Raw genomic sequence first — 25,544 nt, 5'->3', positions numbered from 1 at the left:
TTGTTGGAACCGTTCTAAAATAACTTGAGAAATAGCCACAGGGATTTTTACCAGTGCCTTTTTTTTCTTCTGCAGCCACTTTTACATGAGATTAACAGATAGGAGACATCACAAAAGGGAAAGAGCTTCAGAACGATGCTTGGGATACACTTGGTATAACTGAATGAGAAAAACATCGATAAACTGCCATTAAATAAAAATTGATGTAAAATGGCAAACTAGCCAACCTTGATCTATTGTTTGGATATCCCCGCTGTAACTGCCCCTTTTTAGCAGTTGTCCCTTTAAGGAAAGCGTACAAATTGCTGTCCTATTAGGAATCAAGGTCCATTTCAGGGCAAATAGTATCTACGTGACGCGTTTGGAATTTCCAAACATATTGAACATTCATCTAGTAAGAGGAGCATGACAGTAACCGCTTTATAAACAGGTATAGATTGCTTCGAACACATAAAGCTCGTCTGTTTAGGATCTTGGATTGAGTAGATAGGATTGTAGCCCTAACGTGTATACCTAGCATCTCCTGACTACAGCAATCCTCCAAAACCGAAGCCATACATAAAACAAAAAGTGCTTACAACATGAAAAAATAGAAAAAAGGCAAAAGATTCTGTTATTGAGTGCTAAGGAGCAGCAGCTGTTTTCAACAATAGTGAAGAACAATAAACAAATGGAAGAAAAGAATAACTTCTGATGTCATAAGAAGAGACTGTTATAAGTAATTTTAGAAAATAACACAGATCACACATTAAATGTGTAAAAGCTTTGATTTGAGATTTTGTGAACACCACACTATAGTATTTTCCGCATTACAAAGTGCTATCTGGTTTGCATGGATCTGGGAAGATGTGTGACATTCAACCAGCCTACAGTACTATAGTGGACCTTCACACAAGCCCAACTAAGTCTCAAGGTGGATAATAACCTTCACTGGAGAGCCAGAGCGAAGACAGAAGAAAAGATTGACAGGACTTTGTAGAAGAATTCCAGAGGATTACATCTGCTTCTTATCTGAAGTCCAGAGGGAAACCGGCTTTTCAGGAACTAATAGAAGAACATGAACTCCTCTTCCGAGACCGACGTTACGTTCCGTGGTCGGCATTATATGCTTTATTTAATAATGTATTCACGTAGCATGTTTCAGTCTCTGGACTGGTAGAAGAGGATATATCCGGACTCAGAGTTCTTGGAAATGTCTGATGTTAAACCATAGAATTCTTCAATGGCTTGGGCGTCGATTTTCTGGGGGGGGAAAAAAAGTGATTAGCCTTTGCAGAAGATTTAATTATTTCCTCTCGGGTTTTAATATAAAAAAAAAATGTATCTTCCATAGGTATATAGCTAGGGGTAGCCAGTAATGTATTTTTTTAATCATTTAAAAATCAATATATGATTTTATTGTGGCAACATCCTATCAGTACCTGCTGTTGGGTCACCTGACAATTAAGTATACCCTGAAGAATCATGAACAAGGTAACATTTAACACAATGAAAGTATAAAATTCTGGGAATAAAGATATGTCCGCCTTTAAATCACTAAAAAATAAGTTATTTTCTTCCATACACCCTTGCTGTCACAGTGTGAAAACGTACTACTAAACTACTTTTCCAGGGGTCTTATTTTGATCTTTTATGGTAATCTACGTTAATGTTGTAAATGTTTGATTTAGTTTAATTTAACATTGTATGATTCCTTTATGATTCCTATATATTTTCCCTCTGAATCTTCACAAAATTAGGTAAAGTGATGGAAAATCCCCTCCAAGTTTATCAATTCAGGTGTCCTGATTTCAGAAATACCAAATTTATATAGAATTTCCATACTTTTCCAGCACTTATAGGGAACATACGAAAAGGTGTTCATTATTCGTAAATTTTTACATTAGGTATGATGAGATTGCAACTCTAATTTTAAACAAATAAACCAAAAATACCCACAAAAATATATATTTCTGTAAAGCAGACAACCCAGACTATCGTATCAGGGGTATTTGGACACTCTTCATGCCACCAATCACTGTCAAAGGTGGCCGCAGAAATTGTTTTCTGCGTCTTTTTTCACCAACACGCACAGGGTATGCGTTACGGCAGAGAAATCCGGCCAAAATTGTTTAGCTGCATCTCCTGATTACGGAAATACCCCATTAGTTTTTTTCTTTCTATCCACCCCTTACTACCGTATAGGGTACTATATGTATTTTTTTATACTTATGGCTTAACGGGTTTGATGGTTGTGAATGGGGGCAGAAGGGTTATACTTTTTAGATGTTGTGTTAGGGCAATGGGATGTACCTGTCTTTTATCATCATCTTTTTTCATATATTTTTTTAATTTTTGTTATTTTAGTGCAGTATGGTTAGAGGCCCTCTTACAGACCTCTTGAACATGCTAATAACGCCAGTGATCACTTGGGATGGGAGGAGCGTGAGAAACAGAACACAAACTAACCTCTACGATGTCATCATCAAACAGCAACCAGAATCCATGACTCTTTACAATGGTTATATAATGTCCTCGGTTTGGCCCACTGTCAGGATAACAATGCGACACATTAGGTTTAGAAGCAGTGTCAGTAAGAAAACACTAAATAAATGTATTGATTTATGTAACACACATGATAACAGGATAGATATTTCTGGGATTACTATTCACAGGCTAATGCAGTTGAAACAAAATCTGTACTAAAAGAACAACGTTTGTTATTTTGTACTTTATCTAAATCCTGTTGTAAATGTATTCATAGTAATAAGTTAGATCTCCTGTACACACTACAAGCACACACAGACCATGCTTTGCCAATTAGATTTAAGGTGATAGGAAAGGTGGTGTAGTGATGAAGTGCCAGGAGACAAGCACATCTACCCCTTTATTTATCAGTCTTGATCATCACTTTTGTCCCAGTTGACTTCCAGTAACTTGCCTGCCACAGTGAACCACCACCGCTACAAGATCATACATTCTTTCTGGGTTGGTGGCATCCCCAGATGTGTTGAAGAGTCGCAGCTCCAAGGGAAACACAACCCGGTAGGAGAGTTTGGTATATCGGTGCAGCTGATCCATGTACTTAAACCTTTTCAAATGCAGGGCTAGAATCATAGGCAACTTTTTCACTCTCATCCTGCCAATGGACAAAGAGCCAGGTGAGTGCACTGTTCATAGAGGAACCCTATTGGAAACTTGATCAAGAGACTGAGCGTCACAAGGAGTATGGCGACAAACATTAAATGAATTTACCTAAACCAAAATGGCAGCCCAGGAAAAGTAATCCTTGTTGGTATACACATCGGTAAACGTGCAAGACGGAGGCTCTGCCTTCTCCCTCTACACCAATATGTGTGTTGCTATTATTGTAAATTTTAAATTGTCTTTTCTAACTATTTTCATTATTCCTCACTGTAACAGCATCTGCTGGCACAATAAAAATTATAGAATTAGAATAATAGTAATAGAAGCCAACTGGGAATCCCCATGGCGTACAGCTCCAGGAGAAACGTGTGACGTGCTTAGCGGGGATTCTTTTAAAAATCGATAGGGCTAAATCACTGGGTGTAACACAAACACAACCCATTAACTGCGGACCTGTTTAACTTGGAACATATTTTTGCTGTATTAGCAATGATATACGGGCAGAAAAATGCACTGCAATTGCGTAAGCCATGTAAATATATGTCAGAAGAGATAAAAGCACTAGAACGCCAACTGTCTGTATCCGTCCAAGCTCACCTTTTCTGCGCTTCCTGCTTGCTACGGCATTGCTCGCAGTAATATTTGCATTCGCTGCATAGCGTTTCCGTATTACTGAACCCCCTGGGGAAACACAAGAAAGCATGGCGCATTATTTCCATTAGAATTTGTGGGCAACAATTACACGACGAAGGTCTCCTGTGCGCTAAGAAATAAACCCAGCACATGGCAGGTTTTATAAAATCGGTAAGCCTTCAAGAGTCCAGGTTTGTCACAACGTACCGTATTTCCCCAAGTATAAGACGCTCCCATGTATAATTTTAGGGGGCGAAATTTAAAAAAAGTTATTGTACTGGCTGCCTGGGCATGATATGAGTGTGATTGATGTTAGCTGCTACCAATTGTTAGCAATCGCACTCCTATCATGCTCAGGCAGCCAGTACATGCACATCACTTTCAGCCTCCCTGTGCCCCCTACACACGGATCCATGCTACCCCCCCCCACACACACACACATATATTCATTCATTCAGTTACTCCCCCACCTTACCTGAACCGCAGATCTTCTGGTGCTGCTCGCAGACTTCCGTGGGGGCCGCTGTTTCCCCTTGCGTTGCTCGAACAGGAACTGAGCGGAGTCATGTGATGCGATGTGCATTCATGTGACTCCACTGGGTTCCTGTGTCGCCGCGACGGATCAAGAGACGCTGCTGAGCAACACAGGTAAGCAGCAGGTCCCCTTTCCGGTAAAAAATAAATAAAAATGTCTACCACCACTGTATAAGACGCACCCAATTTTTAGACCCCACATTTTTCTAAAAAATGTGCGTCTTATACATGGGGAAATACGGTATATGTCAGGGCAAAGCGGCGGTAGATGTGGATCTACCACCCTCATGATGTTTAACCGCTATTGATTATTCTTATGATAAGCTGAGGCGGTGTTTCCAAAGAAGTGTTAACTAGTTCAACTAGTAGGATGTCCCCGCAATATAAAATGAAGACAGTGGAAGATTTCATTTTTGAACATCTGTTCAAACCATAAAGGGCCAGCATTAAAGGTCTTCAAAGCGGACTATAAATCCAGGATTTATGGCGGTTACTCTTCTAGTTTTTCCACAGACCTTCATTATTGAACTCATGGGCTAGAACACAAACTATTTAAGAGTTACGACAGCGTAGCAAAAGTAACATATTGGTAAATACTCAACAGATAAGAATGACTTACAGAAACAAATCACGCCTCGATCAAACCAGGTTCATGAAAGCTGTCATACTTCTGGAGGTTGTGAAATGTGAATTAAAAGGTAAACACAATGGAAGGGACATCTGCCTGCCCTTAAAGGTGCTGTTTTAATTAGACAAAACTTACACTTTCTAGCATTTTACGCAAATAAAAATGTAATCTTATTCTCGTCTCGGAAGGTTTAATCCCATAACACACATTAGCAACAACCAATTAGTGACTGTGTTATTGTCACATGAGAAATAACCTGTTTATTTCTGGGAAAGGATTTAGGCAACCAGCAGTACTAAGAATGAGGTTTCTAAAGCTGCATTTAGTTATAAACTAGTGCACTTTGTAAGATGGCAATTTATTCTACTTATTATAGCTCCTGCCAAGTTGTTCTGCTCAAAACGTGCTCAATGAATCAAATCAGTCAGTAGGGACGGCAGAAAGTGGCACTTACAGCATGTGACTCACCTTAAGCAATGTGTAATGGAAGTATTTTGTTCCACGTCTACAGAGAGATCTAGGAAATCTTCATCTTTGCTACTGACCTTGAAAAGAGAGCATGCATGATATTATGGCCAGCGCAAATCCTTAACATTAAGTGCTAAAATCAAATGGCTTCAACAGTCAGATATTACGAGGTCTACCTAAAAGGGTGAAATAACTCGTAAAGAAGGTCTTCCTTTTATCATAAATCCCAATGATAGAGCCATAACCATCTTCCATGGTCTACAGGATGTGATAATGACCACTTCACCAGATGCAGGCATCGTAAGATATGGCCTACCCTAACAAAAGACCAAGGACCTCTTAAGGTCCGAATCTCTACGTCAGTATAAAATGGCCAGATTGGTCTATTGGTTCTTAACGGCCACCAAATTATATGTTTCCCCCGTGACTCTGTGGAACTGACAAGGATTAAAAAAGGACTATAATATATTTATATAGTCACTTATACTTTGTGCTGGTAGTTAATATTTTCTAAATAATATAATATATTACATTGTAATATTTTTAGAATCTGAAAAAGGATCCAATGGAACAGTTCAGTAACAAGGTCATTTCTACTAGATGTTGTGGTCAGAACTTTGGATTTTTATACACCCCAAGTATTTTCAATATATATTTTTATTGTGGGAGCTCCCCAATGCAGCCTACTGAAAAATGCAATGGATTTTAAAATATATCACATAGTGTCTCAGTATGGAAACCATCTAATAGATTTTTATGTGCACAGACCCAGGCAGTAGCACCGTATTTAATTCAAATAAAGCCATTCCTACTCCTTTAAAGGGACAGGTTAATGTCCCTGACACCAACACCAAGGGAGAATGCATATTAAAACTACTTTATGAGTACTGTAATATGCATTCTTAAAAAAAAAAATGCCAATGAGCGGCAGGAAAGCGTTTGCAGAGCCAATGCCGGAGCTGACTGGCAGCGAGTATATCATGTCAGGAGTTATGTTCTGTCAAACACATCTCCTGCGTGGCAAATAGCTGGGAAGGGATTCTGCAGAACCCTCCCATGCACTCATAAGGGGGGCAACATATAAAGTTAAATGGGCCACTCTTTTTAAGGCATTAAACGTGCCTAAGATCTATGTAGTGTCCAGTGAAGCAGAAATGCAACAATAGCTGCAATTCTGATGAACGCCTTCTAATCACACGTGAGCATCTGACGCACATTCTGTATCACGTGCATACGATAGGTTAGAGCAGGGGTGTCCAACCTGCGGCCCTCCAGCTGCTGCAGGACTACATCTCCCATCCTCCTCAGCCAGCCCCTTAGCTGAAAGAGCATTATGGGAGATGTAGTCCTGCAGCAGCTGGAGGGTCGCAGGTTGGATGCCCTGTCATACGGACATTTCATCGATATGGACATTATACAAGTAAAACTAATGTTAAACCAATAGAAATTTGGTCATGATGCTTTTAACGCCGGAGGCCTGGGTTATATTGCCCCCGTCTCCTGGTGTTCAGGAGATTATAGGCAGAGCCAGTAATTGGTTTAGAGTTTTAGCTGAACTCACAGATTCACAGTTAAGACATCTGGTTTCATTGGTTAGCGTCCCTTGGAAGATTTCATGGACCCAAGTAAGGTCCGGCTTTTCGGGCTCCTGCGTTTCTAGGCTGCCGTTCTGCAACTTGCCGTTCTGCTTCTCCTGTTTCTTCTCTTCCTGAAGCAGGTCAGCTATAGTGTTCAGAAGGTAGTTTAGGAATTCGTGAGCATCCTGTTGCATGTAGTTATCAAAAAGCTCTAGATGGGGGAGGGAAAAAAACCACAAAAAGTAAGCCAGTACACATTTTGGTAATATTATCTGAGCTCATTATAAGGCTTTGTATTTATTTATGGTTTCCGCATAAATGTTTGTGGTACTGCGACAAATGTCAAAGCTACCCACAGCGGAAAAAAGTTCCATTGCTCGCCACATGGGGGCAGTGTGGGGCTTATGCAGAAGAGAAAAGTAGAATCTGACAGCAGATAAGAATCGTTCGGCCCATCAAGAGAGTTTAATGCCTATCCCATCTTCATATAATCTCCACTTATCAGCAAAAGAACAAAGCAGTTCTCTGGATATCTATTTATATCTATATATATATATATATATATAGATATATATATATATATATATATATATATATAATATCTCTATATCCATAATGTTCCTTTCATATAGATCACTTTGGATTTTTACTTAATGCTAAGGCAATTCTAATGTCATCGAATGAGATATTGGGAGGAGATGATGTACCGTTTTCTTTTCTCAGCCTGGAGATGAATTTCTTTGGAGGTATAACTCCCACCTTCTTCTTCTGCGTGGCGATGCTGTTGAATAGATCTGCCAAACACGTGAGCAAGCTTTCCTTTTTCCGAGGCTGGACCTTGTATGCCAGAACTTTCTCCCGAAAAGGACGACAAAAATAAAGTGCTTGAAGGACCGAATTGCAGTAGCAGGTGTTGCCAAACTGAGAAGAGAAAGAAAGGGTGAAATAATAAGGAAAAATACAAAAATATTGCGAATCTAGCAAGAAAAAAAGAGCATCATCAGGTATAATGTTGTGCAGCTCCTTATGGGTGTTTAAGAGTTAATTATTACTGTTGCCCAGACAGAAAACGGTGCATACCATGCACAGGGTAGTTACCCGCTCTGGCAAACAATGATTTCTTGATAAGAAAAGTACATTATGGACGTTCCTGTGCTTCTTTATCAAAGATACACGCTGACATTTTGCAGTAAAGCCCGACATGACCGAGCTCTGAGCTGCAAAGGAAGCCAGACGGCAAAATATCAATACTGGCCCAGCAAGCAATAGACACTTATTATTCCTGCTGAATATTACCGATTTGTCTCAAAACAAGCCATTCATTCTCTTTACCTGCTCAGTGTGCCATTCATTTACACATACGCACAGGTAATAAGGCTTGTAGTTCACAGGCCTGGCCAAGATCGACATTGACACTGAGAGCCAGGCCATGTTGGCAACCCCAGCTATATGAATGTTGTGTAATATATATATATTATATATATATACACACACACATACATAAACACACATATACACTCTGTATGATAGGAACAAAGAGACAGGGCCATACTAACAAGAAGGTGAAGAAGGCACTATCCTAATGTTTCATTGTCCTTCTGGGTTTTATTTTTCTAGTTCAGGAGCCCCTCTCCCCAGCAGCCTTTGTATTACCCCCGGGGAGTACCTTCAGAACGGCCAAATGCATCCCGCCACGTGCATGCAGCTTTTTTTTTTTTTTTGCTTTTTTTTCTCGGGGGGGGGGGTAAAACACATATTAAAAGTACAGAGTACTTTAACATGCACTCATTGTTGGTGAGGATACTTGGGGGAAGTAGACTGTCCCTTTAAGAGCAATTTTTTTTGTGTTTTTCATAGTATTTTAAATATGGTCAGCATATCCCTATAAAGCAAAGGTTGTCATGGAAATATGTTATAAATTCACTTAAGAAAGGACATTGCAGTAAAGGCTGACTCACCAAACCGCTGAAAATAGCCAATGCAATCATTTATATAAAAATTCACTAACTTGAGCATTAAGGGCACTTGAAGACGCAGCCCCAAGTATTTAGTCCTTTCTACCAGGGCGGTCAGTCATGTAATCGACGTTCTGTAGAGGGAAGAATGCACTTTGCCACAAATTGATACATGCTTGTAATCAATGGGAGTACTTGCTGCACATGAGCATGGGTTAGCATGAGTTAGCATGGGTTAGCATGAGTTAGCATGGGTTAGCATGAGTTAGCATGGGTTAGCATGAGTTAGCATGGGTTAGCATGAGTTAGCATGGGTTAGCATGAGTTAGCATGGGTTAGCAGAGCTAGTGCTGGAGCTGGATGTAAGTAAATCACGTGCCGGGAGATGCGATCATGCATCTTGCATGCAACATAGCTGCTGCTATGAGCTATACAGAATAACGGGTAACTAGTACAGATCAATGTAACAAAATAGTTACAAGAAAAAAAAAAAAAAAGTTTGGCTCACTATTTTTTTTTTTAGGCTCTCGATTTCCCGGAACGACTGGAATATTGTAAAAAGTCCCTGTGCGTATTACGGACACAGAAGAATGAGTTTGATTTTATTTTTAGAGGACTATTAATATCACAGATAGAGCGCTCCCCTCTCATTCGTTCGGAAGCTCTTGGCTAAATAATCCGAGGCCACTTAAAGCGAATGTGAAGTAGGTGGGACGGCTTTATAAATACCGAACTGAAATGACACTTGGAAAGGTACTTGACCGCAGATTGATCAGTTAGCAGCGGTTACATTAAAACATTTCCACCGAAGGGTTCGGGTCTAGCTGCAGGCAGGAGAGAGAACACAGGGAGCTCGCACCACATTAAGACTAAATGATAACCAAAAGCGCTTAAAAGCTGCAATTGGTTTTTTTTTTATCATTTAGCCGGTGTAATTAAAGCGTGCATATTAGATTTTTAATTCATTGGAACAAACTAAGGTTTCAATTATTACCCAAACAGCTATGTGGTTTAGGCTGATAAGCGACTTGGATGTTACTAAATTACAGAGGGCCCTTTGAAAGTACAATTTCCATTTCTTTGTGACACAAACTGTCTTTAAATCAACATTTCCATTTAGTTATCCAATACCAAAGTCATAAACAAGTTTACATCTCGTAACACCGCACATCAAACTGATTGAACCGATTTAGAAGTAGGATGATGAGTGGATGTAGAACATAGTGTATGTATCTATAGGGTTACTGGTGAAGAGGTTATTTAATGATTTTTAAAGGTCTTGGGGTTAAACAGTCTGCATTGAGACAAGCTTCAAATATTTTGTCTTGACCTTGGTTTAAATAAAGCAAACCAAAATATAAAACAGTCCCCCCTTTCTTCTGAAACTAATGGGAAACAAATACACACTACAAGAACGATTTAGTAGCATATTCCTCTAGACCCCACTCGCTTCCTCCTTACCTTCTTCATCCTGCTTTCTCGGCCACATTGCAGGACTAATATCTGTGGGACAGAGCCTCAAAAAAATGGGACTATTGTGTGTGTGATCCACGAAAGTCATGAGGTATGATAGCACAGTCAACAAAACACTTTTAAATGTTAACATATGGCTAACTATTCTAGCACTTAGAGCAGGGGTGTCCAAGTTTTTTCTGCAGTGGGCCACTTCATCAGAATTGTATACGTGCGCGGGCCGCACTCATTTTTCACTGTGACAAAAAATATGGCCTTTAATAAAATATGCAGATTAAAATAAAGTAAATAACACAAAACCTTTACTCTTCCTCTCACTGATTTCTGGGCCTAGAAAGTTTTGCGACTACAAATTCAGGATTCCCTAGATTTATTCTAGGGATGAACTAAAATGAAAATTCTGGACCAAAACATTCAGGGTTCACTTAGCCAAAACCGAAAATGACCCCCACCTTTAAAAATAATAATAGAAACTCACATTTTTAATAAAAGTAGGTAACACACAATTGGACAAAATTAGCAATATGACTTGGCAACCAGTAAATGCTGGCAACCCAGGCAACCAGTAAATGCTGGTACCTAGGCAAGATGGGACTGTGCTCGCTGTGATTGCTGTTAGCAATCACACTCCTATCATGCCAAGTCAGCCAGTACATGCTGGTACAGGGTGGCTGTAAGTGATGTGCAGACCCCATACTGCTGGCAGCATCACTACACAAGGGGGGCAGCTAGCTAGGTTTCAGCATGTACTGGCTGACTTGGCATGATAGGAGTGTGATTGCTAACAGTAATCACAGTCCCATCATGCCTAGGTTCCAGCACTTACACATCCATCCAGTAAATACTGAAACCTAGGCATTATGGGACTGTGATTGCTGTTAGCAATCACACTCCTATCATGCCAAGTCAGCCAGTACATGATGGTACAGGGTGGCTGTAAGTGCGGACCCCATACTGCTGGCAGCATCAATACACAAGGGGGGCAGCTGGCCAGGTTTCAGCATGTACTGGCTGACTTGGCATGATAGGTGTGTGATTGCTAACAGCAATCACAGTCCCATCATGCCTAGGTTCCTGCACTTACACATCCATGCTATCACACACACACACACACTCATTTATTCATATAATCATTCATTCACAGATTCATTCCCTCAATCACACACACATTCAAACACCCTCCCCACCTCCTTACCTGCAAGCCAGCTCCTCGATGCCGCTTACAGACTTCAGCAGGGGGCGCGGCCTCCCTCTGCCTTCTCTGCTAAAGCACAGAGGAAGTAGGATGTCACGTGAACTCCGCTTCCTCTGTGTGCAGTCCAGAAGACCCTCCCACAAGTAAGTAGCAGGGCTTGAGGTGCGGCTCGCGTAAGATCGGTTGCCCTGGCTGCCGATCTTACGCGGGCCGCACCTCGAGGTCTCGCGGGCCGCATTTGGCCCGCGGGCCGCATGTTGGACGCCCCTGACTTAGAGGGTTAAACCAACATATCAGGATAATAGAAATAAAAATCATTTTTTATTTTCTATTTTCCACGACCAATATAAAACTATAAAGCTAAATACTGAGTCCAAAGACAGAGGATATTCTGGAAATACTTACATTGACTAAACCAAAGTAATGTTCATTCACGGGAAACTGCTCCGGGCCGATTTCTTTTTCCAATGTTGAGGCATTGGTGCCCTGTCGGGAGAAGAAGGGAGATGAATAATGACTGCTCTAGAAATGCACTTACATGACAGCATTTTCACTTTCATACTGTTCATGGTCACACGAAGCATATGTCTTTGTGCGTATCATAGAAGCCATGTATATTCTCAAAATTTAAAACACGAGGGCAGCAGTCAAATTACTGGATATGACAATATCAGTTCTTCAATTACATTTGTTACGTTTCTATGAATGGTTATCTTCAGAGATCCATTGGAGGCCTAAAGGAATCCTATAGATTCTGTCGTCCTTGAGAACTTAACGGCATTTTATTGTATCACATTGTTTTTACCGTGTAGGTTGTTCCTCTATCAGAGGTTTGCAGGGACACCAAAGAGATGCATTACCACTCATCAAACACAGAAGGCACTTCAGGTCTGCTTGAGGCTCCAGTTGGGAATGGGTGGGAGAGGCCAGTACGCCATTCCTTTATCTGTCAGCTTTAAGGTGCATCTACCCCATCATTGCCACTGAGCATTTTCATAACCTGTCCAGGACTCAGCCAGGGGCGTCAAAAGGGGGGCTACTGGGACTGAAGCCCCGAGTCTCTACTTCATAGCCCTGAATGGAGACTCTGGTGCCACTCACCGCGTTACCATAGTCTATTCCTACCCCTATGGTCTAGGAAGCCAGCACAGAACACGGTCCTGTAACACGGTCACGTGTCCCAACAGGTAAAGAAAGGAGAGATAAAGAGAAAGAAGAAGAGAGATAATGAGAAGGGGATGAAAGAGAAGGAGATAAAGAAAAATGGAGAGCTAAAGGGAAAGCAAGTCCTGATTTACATACTATATTAAAATTGGATGTCTAAAGCAGATAGATTTGGTTGCTGGAAATGAAGAAATCAGAATTTAATTTTTTAAATGTTTTGCAAATAACTGTGTGTGTATGTATAATATGTATCATATATAATATACACACACACGTAGCGTGTGCAGAGACCATTCCCAAACCGGACTCCACTACGAGCTCTACCCTCAGATCTTTTGGAGACCTAGCAACGCCCCTGGACCCAGCTCTAAGAAAGAGTTAAAATAAGACCCCAGTTACTGTTATCTTGTACAACGACAATCTGAAATCCCGCTACAGAGAGGATTACTCAATGCAGAGCAGGACCCCTGTGCAAAATACGGATACCCACCATCACCACTGCATTCTGCAGTATCCATGGATGTTCCAAAATGAAGAGACTCGGCAATCCTCTATACGTTACACGCTTACCTCATTTCAATCAAGCTATAGCTATATTCTAGCACATGTTTATAAAACATCATGTCCACACGAATGCAAACATATGTGTACATTTTATGAGGCTTGTGTGTTTTTTGTTTCATGAATTCTTTTTACAGCAAACAAGCAGTTTGGATTTCTGTTTCTCTTCCTTCTCTGAAACACATTCCTCCTTGTAGCAGAATATCAGCAGATCCATCATGTGTTACTTTATATAAAGCCCATACGTATTAACGAGGAGACAAGGTACCACCGAACCTTTAATTCCCCAACACCATTCATTTGACCCCTTTTCATATCCTACACTGTACATGAATTATATAGCAACTCTCTCCATTAGGAAAAGTATTTTCTTTCAGTCTGTTCTCCTATCCTAGAGGTTTAGGTGCTTGACAGATAATCCATCCTCTCAATGGCAGATTAAACACAAGTACTCTGCACGGCGCATGTCCATGTCTGCAAACACAGCCTTCCATTCTCAGAATCAGGAGATGATGGCTTCTAGGAACACTAGAGAAAACGTAAAGGTTTTGCAACCTTTTTTTCAACTTACTAAATTATTTCACAGACATCCGAGTCTAGAGAGATTTGTCTTTAAATCCTTCGTTCCCCAGTCCCATTTTAACATTATCTGTTACAGATAGATTTCTTTAACGTGAAACTCTAGTAGCCTCACCAATCTTTGTAAGTACTTTAATACGCATTATTTACCCCAGTGCTGTAGTGTACCACCCCACCCATGGTCAGGTTTTGAACCACTTTTGGCTCCTTAAAGCAGCCAATCATTTACAGGAAAGCACTCTCACCGACATCGACGCAGGTGTTTTCTGTGATCTCATTGGTGGTCAGTATAATACATACTACCATACAGGCTCCAGCTACCCAGAACCTTCCCTTTTCATGGTGTGTATAGGTGGTCCCACTTATGTAGGTAGGCTTTCCCGCTGAAGTTGGAGAGCGGTCCTGCTGACGCTGGAGTCAACCCCACATGCAGGAAAGATGGCCGTGGTTGGAGGGGAGGTGGGCGAGGATTGAGGCATGCTACAACCACGACCCAGAGTTTCTCCGTGATGACATGGAGTACAAGAACCTAGAGAGTTTCCAGGTATGATTACTACTAGGCAAGCAGATGTGTTGAGGGAGTCTGCTAACTTTAAATTAGAATATGAATTTAAGTGCAAATGATGGCTGGAGTGCCCCGTTAAACACCAGGGAACCACTGAGAGTACAGACACTAAGTCTATTATCTGGGTTATTAGTGTTGTTTTCAGAAGAAGCTGTTATTCTCCATGCGACCTTCATTTCCTTATATGTTTTGTGTTAAAATTGATAAAGCGTTGGTAACGGCTGTTAACCTAGTATAAATGCACTGAAAAAGATTTAGTAATATATACAAATACTGCTTTATGTATACACACAACATAAATCACCTAGGTATTTATGGAGGAGGGCTGCCCTAGGCTTCAGCTAGAGTTTTGTGAAATACCCCAGGGTGAGAGGAGAGTCCTGCTTGTTCAGGGGAAGCTGAATAAGAAGATGATGAATGAGAGAATGGACCGAATAAGAATGTCTGGACTTCTTATAGAATCCAAGGAAGGACTCAATGGATCGCTGTATGCAGAAGACCAGACATAACTCAGGATCAGACTTTTGCATTATAATAGTAAAACCCTACAGGATTATGACAGGCCCAATGTTTTGGAAAAGCCACGGAAAGGGCACAGAAGGCACGACAGGTTGTTCTAATTTGCACCCAAATTTATGTTTGTATAGACATATTAAAATGTACGTATACACACACGTTTCTACACATATTGTACAGGACCTATTGGCACGCTGGTTATTTGCGCTTATTACGTTGTCTTTGACCTTTGAGCAGATGCACACAGATGCCAGACAAATCTATTTGTGAGAATGACTGGAGAGAGGGGAGAATTTACTAACGGAACAGATACAGTGACCTTTGATTTATTTGATTTCAGTGAAACGTAAAGGGAAAGATTTGGCATTAAAAATACTGCAGTTGATATGTCTCATAATATGGATAGAGCCTCAAGCGACCTTGCAACATGGCCAACACACTCATCATGGCAAATATCACATTATTAGGAAAAATATAAACATTTCCCTTCACTCCCGGAAGCATAGGAGAGATAGCTCTGTCTATCCTGGTAGGGTAGAAAAAGATAAAACCCCCCAGAACCCTTACCCTCAGTGTTTATTTTCCCTGCTCAATTATCTCTGAAGTGTCTCAGACCAAAGGATCAGCAGATTTCTTCTATGGAATCTGTCTGTAATCAGCCTGCCCTCTCTGTGGTAACCAGAAGAACCTTATGGCTGAAATCCTGGCCAACAGACAATGCCTTCAAACATCATCTATGCAGTAGTCCTTTTCTTGGCCAAGAGTTGTGTGGCAAGGAAGTGCTCCTAGAAAAGGCCACGGGTGACAAACATTTTCTGCCCAGAAGAAAACCATCATATCCCGTTTAACGCATCCAGGATCCATCTGGATGCTAGAACCTCATCTGGAAAACTGTTATACTAAAAGGTGTTATCTATCTTTTTCTACCTCTATTGTTGATCAAAACCATTAAAAAAAAAAGATCGGCACTGGTCTGACACCATTTTAAAGATGCATTAAAATACAAAAAATATTCTGCTTTCTTGCACGCAGAAGAGAGAAAAGGGCATAAAATAACAGACACGGCAGAATATTACTTGTAATATTCCTTTTTTGTAATATACTGGAGCAATGCTGTTCTTCACACACCAAGATCTCTAAGGCAGAGTAGGAATGTATCTGTTTGCCTTTAACAGATTGCAGACAGACATCATTACGGCTCAAATTAACAGATTCAAATGTTCCCTGGGGTTTGGAAAAAAAAAAAGTCTTAATGGAAAAACAAGGCTGTAATACTTGTGACGGCTTCCAGTATGATCTAAGTCATATCAGCCTGGGAAAGAATGAGCAAAATGGTTAGTAACCCCTTCATCTGAACCATCACTGAAAGGGAAGGTCCAAGACAAGTTTAGGACAAATAAAAAAACCTGAAGAAACTGTTCACTAAGCCATCATTTTTTGTATACATAATTTCAGCTATAATGACCCAATAGGTACAGACACCAGGAGTTGTGTTAAACAGCGAGACGGTGATGTATAAACCAAGATGCTATTGTTCCGTCTTTGTTAGTATAAACATGTCTGTTTCAACTAATCTGTAGAACATGTAGTTAAAAATGTACAATACGGTGCCACCGAACACCTCCTCTCACCATATAGGAAACAGTGGTGTGAGTGGACTTTAAAAACAAAAAGAATCTCAATTGCACCAATATAGTCTGTAAGGGGGTGGCGCATTGTAAAGTTATAGCCAATATATTCAAGAAAAGAAAAAAAATGTCACTTTCCAAAATACTATCTTCTATAGCTTTGCAGATTTAATAAACCTACAGTTTCCATTTAAGATTAAAAAATAAATAACCAGCTGTAAGGTGGGCATTTTATACTTAAATGCATCTGCTGATTTTGTTGAAACTACCTTATATGCTCGATTATAAGAATCCCTCTCCTCTAATATTTGAGGTTGTCTTCTAATCAGACCTCAAATAGAGGTCTGACTACAAGACTAAGATCCAGATACACCGCAGCGCTGCAGGGGACCTGGATCCTCCTCTTTGGCAGCCTCTGCTGCTGCCGGCACTTCCTCTGGGGGCTTCTATGACGGAGCGCAGGTGTGACATGACCTTCCGGTGCTCAGTCATGGAAGTCCCGGGTAGCAGCGGAGGGGGGAATAAGGCATATCAGGGAAGGCAGAGTAGCATATGGGGGGTATAAGGCATATCTGGGGGGTAGAGTAGCAAGCCTTGGGGCAGATGTGCATAACTGGGGGGGCAGGTTGGTAAATAAAAGGAAATGGAAAATGCATTTTTCTCAATCATAGTTTTTATTAAATATGAAAATAATATGAATAATTCATATGTGAATTAATATTTACTAGTAAAACTTTTTCCCCTTTAGGGTCGTCTTATATTCAGGCTTTTTTTTCTAAATTAATACTCACATTTTTGGGGTCGTCTTATAATCGGGCAAATACAGTATATTATACACTTATCTGTTAGATGCCATATATGAATTGCAATATAGGGAAGCACACCCTGAAAGGCATACACATTCAGATTGTGGGGTGCTGCTGAAATGACTAACAAGTGCGCACACCCAGCAAATACTATTTAAAAGCATCCATTAGAGCCCTGCGCGGGACTGCTTTTTGAATCTCGCTCCTGCCCGCTCCCGCTGTTTTGAATCCCGCCAATCCCGTGGCCAATCCCGCCCGCTCCCGCCACATTTGTGGCCAATCACGCCCGCCTCCTTACCTGATTTCCCACGCAGTCCCGCAAGGCTGCCCTCGAGTTGTTCCCTCGCAGCGTCTCTTCTTTTGCTCCGCCCAGGAACGAGGCGGAGTCACAGGAAGTGACGTAACATCACGTGACTCCGCCTTGTTCATGGGCGGAGCAAGATAGGAGACACTGTAATGGAGCAGCGAGAAGGCATCCTTGCGGGACTGCGTGGGATTACCGGGACCCACAGGTACAGTGCCTGACTGCCCGCAGTCCCAGAAAGACCGCACGCAAGTTTTTTGGCGGGTGCCGCGGGACCCGCCTCCCAATGCAGTCCTCTAGCATCCATCTGAGGTGTTAATACTGGGGATTCCTTCACAATATATGGCCCCCAATTTGGTGGATCTTATTTTATTTCATGGCTATATGGCATACCAAGGAGCTAAATCAATGGGACTGCACTGCATTTTAACCCAAAAGAGTATCCACATTTTGAGGAGTCCTATGTGGCTTTCCAAGAAGCCAAATCAGTCAGTAATTACCATAAAATCTGGGGCCCTCTCTATTGGTGTGCTTTCAGTCCCAGCACGACAGCGTACAAGCGTCAGTATACGTAAATACGTGTCTGCGAAGCTACCTGTCAAGCTGGAGTTATTATAAACGTGTACTTAACGATGTCCTAAAATGTTGGGTAAATTTGTACCTGCATATTATATACAGGCGCAAGATTTTACTGTAAGGGATTCTTTTCCAATTTTAATGTTTTTCCCGCTTTCATTAACGAAATTAATCATATGATTTCTCTGAAAGCTGTTTTGTGTCCACATTGTTTTTCGCTAATAAATTCGAAGTGTTTGTGCAATAAAACCCTGCCGTGGCCACTGTGTTTCCGGCTTGTTACAGGTTACACGGTGCTCGCCGTTCCGACGTTCGCAGTAAGAGTGACTGATCACCTGTCCTTTAGTCATTTCAAACTTGCACAAGACCTCATCACAATACAATTTATAACCATTTGACTTGTATTTGTGAGAATCTATCACATCACAGCACATAAAACACAGATGTTAAATATGACAGGAGCCTCTGTGTTAGCCGTAATGTTGATTCATCCCAGATCTCCTCAGTGATATGTTATTAACTTGCACACATGCTTATACTGTACGCGGATGGGAAATATTCTTCTTAAGGATATATCTACATATAGCATAGTTAAATAGACATATAGACTGTGTTGCTCCACAGGCAATCCTAGATCCCCTCCTCTGTCTCCAAGGAGGTAGAAGGCATCCTAAAGCCCATGAATTGCCTGCTCTGATGGTCTTCATTATACATCTACATCTACCAGTACAGCCACTGCACTCCCCACTCAACCCCCATGTATATGTAATTCCTTTTAAAAGACCATACTACATGCTTAAAATGGACAGTTTAATGTCTTAACACCCCCACTATAGAAGAATGCATGTTAAAGCACTTAGTTTTAGGACAAACACAATAGATGCAGCCCTGCTGCCCTCCTCCTCCGTGTTCTGACTTTTCCCGAAGCATCCAATCATTGAAATTGATAGGAGCTCTATCTGCACATGTGCACAAGGGTCTGAACAGACCTCTGACCCCCCCCCCACCCACATTCACCGAGCCAGCTGGAGCGGACTGGAAGAGAGTATCACACGTAGGGAGTAGTGTTGGGTTGAACACATCTCCTGTACAGCATTTAGCAGGGGGCTGGGGAAAGAGGCAAATGCATATAGGTCAACACGGATACTATATATTAAAGTACATATGATGGCTGGAATGTGACCTGATTCAGAATAGTCTACTATGGGTTATATTGGCCCCAAACTTGGAAGCCAACCCATATGAAGTCACTCCCTTCCTGGAAGCCCTTTCCATCTAACTCATGTCTGACATTAACGCATGGATGTATGTCCCTGATATTGCGCACACACAAGATTTTGCTCAATGTCAGTAGGGAGCTAGAGATGGAGGCAGAAGCTCAAACATAGATCCCCTCCCAGGCAATCTGGGGCATATGGACCCCCTACCGTACAGTTGAAAATTAAATTAGTGGTCTTAACTTCAAATCCTCAACTTTCGCGCACTGTAGCATGCAGCTACAAGAACCACAGTGGAATTTAAATGACTTGCTTAATGTAATTGTGATGGGTTCTCTTTGAATATGCAGTTCTAAAGTACATAAATTTAACACCATATGTTAGGACTCCATCACTAAAATATGTTTTATTATATACAAGGACGGGAAGTACTAAAGTATTTATTAATTTAAAGACTCTCCCTGTAAGGTCAATTCCCCCAGCGCTGCCTGAACGCACTGGTTTGTTTCAATTTGATACAACTACTTGCGTAAGAGGGACTGCTTCAACAAACTGCCCTCCCCTGGAAGGAAAAATGTTATATACAGAAAATTAAAATAGCAATAAATGAAAATATATAAACAGTATTGCGCATTAACAATTAGACACAAACTAGGCTGTTCCAAAACCCCTTCAGCTGAGACCGTACAGGAATAGATCCGATAATGTTGTAGAAATACTTTAACTTCATATTGTCTCCAATATAATATTCTTGTTATACAGTGCTGCCTCTTCCCAATTTCTTCTATTTTGCAAATTTATAACACAAAATGCAGTTTTTAAAGGATGATTACACCTATAGAAGGAAAAAAGTTATCTAACCCTACCTGGCCCTATGTGAAAATTTAATTGCCCCTTATTTACTAAATCAACCAATTAACCAAATTTTATTGATAAATGGGTTTAATGCCACAAGACACTCAAGGCATGATTACCGCCAGCCCTGTTGAATCTACGCATCGCTTAAATAGTAAGGGAGTGGGGGGGTTGTCACTGTAAGCCACCGATCTTCCTACTACCAATGCCACTAGCCATACAACCCAGCACCCTGCTTGCTTTTTTCCAACACAAGTTATCTATGGGGGACAGCGTCAAAAACCTTAACATCTCAACAGGCTCTATCTACTGTTCCTCTCGTCTGTGATTTAAGTTACCAAGTAAAAGAAAAATAAAATGTAGATTAGTTTAACTGGACCTCCCTGCAGTCTTGTCTTGGCGTTATACTCAACTACATGATGGCAAGATGGGGGCATCCTTTAATAAAAACAATGGAGTTGAAGAGAGTTCTCAGGAGGGTCTCTCCAGACCCTCCTGAGAATCTGGCTCCACTTGCAGGTTGAATACCGGTACTGCATTCATCCATGCAAGTCAAGGGAGCCCAGCTTTCTAATCACAGTGTGATTAGTAAAATAGATTTTAAAAAAATGAAAAAAAAATAGTAAAATGTAAAAATATTTTCCCACTGATGTCACCATCAGGGGAACCTTCAAGTTCCAAAAAAAAGGAAAAAAAAATATATATTAATATTTTTATGAGCAAGTCCTAAAATTAGCGCTTTATCTTCAAACAATTCTTGCATGGAAAGAGTTAAAATACTGGCATGTTAAATGCCCATGGGGTGTCTACTTTTAAAAAATGTATGATTGTATGATATGGGTTGGCTTCCAAGTTTGGGGCCATTATAACCCAAGTAGACTATTCTGAATTAGGTCACATTCCAGCCACCATACGTACTTTAAATTGAATTGGCCGGGTTCAACAATGCCCCAATTAACACCGGGGGAAGGATGACCACATGTCTAATTTCCAGTCTGAAAAATGCACATGCCCCAGATGTGGCCTTTTAGCCCCCAAAAACCTGACAAACCCATGCATGGGAGGTATCACTGTACTCAGGAGATGTTGCTGAACACATATTGGGGTGTTGTATGACAGTGACATATTTTAGTTTTCAAAAATATATGGGTTTGTTGGGCACACTGAAATGGCCCGGCTCAAAGATGTACCAAATAGGACATGGGCAGTGGATCACCAAATGCCAAAGTTTAACATTGAAAAATGTGCATGTCCCAAATGTGGTCCTTTTGCCCTCAAACAGCCAGACAAACCCATTCAAGTGGGGTATCACTGTACCCAGGGGATGTTGCTGAACACATTATGACAGCGACATATACCAGGACCTTTTAATTCATACCTGAAGTAAAATGTGTGTGAAGAAAAATGCAGAAAAATGACTACCACAAAGTTTGACAAAGACTGGTGGTAGATGGAAAGATGGTGGAAGATGAATGGAAAGAGTTAAAATACCAGCATTTGAATTACCCTGGGGTGTCTAGTTTTCATAAATAGCAAAACGCTACTTGTACTTATTGGCCAAGAAAGTGCAGAAAAAAAGCAAAAACACATAAAAACATTGGGTATTTCTAAACTCAGGACAAATAGTAGAATCTATTTAGCGGGTTTTTCATTAGCTTTTATAGATGAGTAATAGATAGTATAAGTTAGAAAAAACATATTTTATACTTTTTTTTTTAATAGTAAATGATATGATACAATCAAAACAATGGCATCTAAAGAAGGCCCTTCTGGTCCAGAAAAAAACCCAATATATAACTTGTGTGGGTTCAGTAAACGGGAAAGAAAATTACAGCTAAACACGAGCACCGCGGAAATGTAAAAACAGCCATTGTCACGAAGGGGTTAATAAGCATTGCTTAAATTGACGCTTTATAAATACAAGATAATAATAATAATATTAACAACAACCTACTGCTAATAACTCTGGTGTGACAGATCCTCCATACAGAAAAGTGCAACAACTGACGACGCACAAGCGGTGACGTGTGAACCAGGTTGTAAGATCCTGTCGTTGTGTAACCATAACGTTAACTCCCTGCTTAGTGAGTAAACACCTATGATAAGTACTACTCTGTTTCTGTAAGTCATATTGTTATAGTACATGCAACTTGTTATGTCCTGTCTTCCCATTGTACAGCGCTACGGAATTTGATGGCGCTATATAAAATAATAATAATAATATTAATACTTCCATCACATATCTGCTCTTCTACATACTGTTAAGGCAGGGTGACTGCTTCCCTCTCTCCGGTAGGAGCTGCCTTTGCTGGCACCATGTCGTAGTCGAAGCACTATTGATCTGTTTCGCTTTAGCAGCGGTTTTGTTTAGTGCCAAACAAACCATGATCAGCAAAACAAGAAGAAAGAACAAGCAGATTCTCATCAGGAAACCAAAGCTCTTCAACTTGATTCCACAAAACCTTAATCCTTTCAGAATGTAACTCAGCTACTTGTCGGATACAAACTCCGTGATGCTCACGTTCGTCCTACCCACTCTGGCCAACACCTCCAATAATAAACATAATATTTGATTTAACCCCTTAAGGACAATGGGCGGTCCCTAAACCCATTGAAAACAATGCATTTTGAGTCTGTACATGTAAGGGCATTGTCATTAAGGGGTTAATACATTGATTTTATACCTAAAATGTTAAGAAAACCACCCATTAACATTATTTCTCTATCAGATGAATGAAGCTAAGAGGAAACTGTAGCCAGCGCAGCTTGTAACATTAGTTAATATTAATTAACCATGTGTTTTTTGTTTGGTTTTATTGTCCTGGGATTTAAACATTAACCTTACTTAAGCCGAGATGCGTGTCACAGAGCGGCAGGACCTGAACTTCTCTTCTTTTTCCTTGCAAAGGCTTTAACAGAGCAGAGATAACATGGTGTAACAATTCCGCACGCGTGTTATACACATAAGGTGTGTTTTATTACATATGTATTGTTAATCTGTAAACAGATTTTAAAAGATTTTTTAAGGGTACTGAGATGTAAAATGTAGGCTTTGGGAAAAGAAAAAGATCTGTTTTCATAAGTGAATTCACCCCAATATAGGTAAAATAAAATAAAAACCCCAAGCAGGGGACTCATCGTGATGGGGTACTGATAAAGTCATTCAAACTTTTAAAAGTGACATCACCATAGAAACCAGTGGTTCCTGCTGATTGGACCTTTCCATTGGTTGCTATGGTGATAAGTCTACTCTTTAAGCAAGTGCAGCCTGAGACCCGTTATAAATATGTTAGGGTAAAAAGAATATGGAATGGAATTAAAGATTGCCCAGGGCTTTGAACTCGTGTAATAAGAGAAGCGTCACCGGGAACGTAATGGTTAATTAACTTCCACCATACATTTCTATCTTTGCAATATATTGCAGGAAGTCTCATAATATCATTTATTTCTATGCTCCACGGGAGTACTCGACTACCCATGATCCACATTCCAGTTCTTGTGACCCATAGCCCTCCTGGATAGAAGAACACGGCGCTGATTACATCACGATACGCCTCGTAAATATTTAAACGTCATCATGCAAGCTACGCGATCCCTCACACACAGAGTGTCTGAAGCCTGGATACTGCATGCGAATCTATGAAAACCTTCCAATGTTAATTATCCGTTACTATTACGCTTAAGAGGATCTCCGCTTACATTTACCTGCACCGTGCTCACCACCCAACATAGTAAAGATATGTCATATCACATACACAGAACACGCAACACACCACACCTATACCTGGCGACAACATATTTATTCACTTAAAGCATCTACATAAAAACAAAGAAACCAAAAGACAGATATAGTTCAGCTAAATGAACGCATTTTAAAAGTATATTTAATAATGCAGGGCTTGGGGTGGCTGGGTAGATGGCCAGGGCTGGGAAACTGCAGGCCTTTACCTGTAATTACAGGACCACTCCTATCACCCTAGCCAGTTCAGGCAGTCTGGGGCTGATGGGAGTTACAATCCGCTTTATGTTGATCTGCCGTTTTCCAGTCCTGTGTCTGCCCCATCCTCAGCCAACCGTAACCCTCACTGCCCCATCAGCTTTTTCAGGGGGTCTCTTGAACCCTTCACTTCAGCTTTAAAGTTACTACACTGGGGCGTCCCCCCCTTCTGTACCCTGCCCTTCCATGATCCCCTGACATTTCCTCTCACCATCGTACAGATCGAGGCGATCTTCCGGACGGTCATCAGTACGTCCATCCGCCTTCCTCCGCCACCGCCATGATGATGAACCGGGGCTCGGCCCTTGACAGCCGCAGCAGGGTCACCGGGAAAGCGCTCCGCCCGTCACGGTGCACCTTTCAAAACAGTCCGACGGCGAAGCAGCCCTGGAAACAAAGTTCCGGATTAGAGAGTTCGGGAGACTCTGGGGCGGAGAATGCATTGGGATGTGCACTAGCTGTCTGTCGGCAGTGAGGCGCTGCACGGGTGGGGGGACAGACACGTGCTTTTTTGTGTGCCCTTTAAATGGACCATCTCTGTTCCCTATGGGACCCTAAATGAGATATTCTATTGAGTGATATGACATAGCCTTCCAGTAACAAACATAGTATCCCAGTGACTCATCCCATTCCCACCGACTGCCACATCTGCCAAGCCGGCTTCCGCTAAATGCACTGGGATTACTCAGTGATACAGACTGGCCGGGTCCCCTTACTTCACAACATTCCGAAAATATTTGCAGGGACACTGTATAGGAACACGCCAGTGCTAAGCAGCGTATAGGAACACGCCGGTCTTTTGTGCATATGGGAACACGTCAGTGTTTTGCCGCGTATAGGAGCGCTCCAGTCTTTTGCGCATATAGGAACACGCCAATGTTTTGTGTGTATAGGAACACGTCAGTGTTTCATTATGTATAGGAACACTCCAGTCTTTTGTGCATATAGGAACACACCAATGTTTTCTGTGTTTAGTAACACGCTAGTGTTTCGCCGCATATAGGAACACGCCAGGGTTTTGTGTGTATAGGAACACTCCAGTCTTTTGTGCGTATGGGAACACACCAGTGTTTTGCCGCATATAGGAGCACGCCAGTGTTTCATTAAGTATTGGTACACTACAGTCTTTTGTGCGTATAGAAACACACCAGTGTTTTCTGTGTATATGAACTCGCCAGTGTTTTGCT

General features: G+C 41.2%; 1 protein-coding gene across 1 annotated transcript; it reads right to left on the bottom strand.

Annotated features, from left to right (window-relative positions):
* Window positions 1-594: 594 nt before the first annotated feature.
* Window positions 595-24,727, bottom strand: LOC128503256 (ubiquitin carboxyl-terminal hydrolase 12-like). Its single transcript, XM_053473296.1, has 10 exons — window positions 24,569-24,727; window positions 11,995-12,075; window positions 7,674-7,887; window positions 6,951-7,177; window positions 5,390-5,466; window positions 3,724-3,807; window positions 2,921-3,118; window positions 2,449-2,527; window positions 1,058-1,242; window positions 595-1,011 (listed from the first exon to the last, which is right to left on the bottom strand). Exons 1-9 carry the CDS (start codon window positions 24,614-24,616, stop codon window positions 1,141-1,143), a joined length of 1,110 nt encoding a protein of 369 aa, XP_053329271.1. The 5' UTR covers window positions 24,617-24,727; the 3' UTR covers window positions 595-1,011; window positions 1,058-1,140.
* Window positions 24,728-25,544: the final 817 nt, after the last annotated feature.

The sequence above is a fragment of the Spea bombifrons genome, chromosome 8 (genome assembly GCF_027358695.1).
Source record: "Spea bombifrons isolate aSpeBom1 chromosome 8, aSpeBom1.2.pri, whole genome shotgun sequence".
NCBI lineage: Eukaryota > Metazoa > Chordata > Amphibia > Anura > Pelobatidae > Spea > Spea bombifrons.
This window is presented reverse-complemented; position numbering and strand designations above follow the sequence as displayed.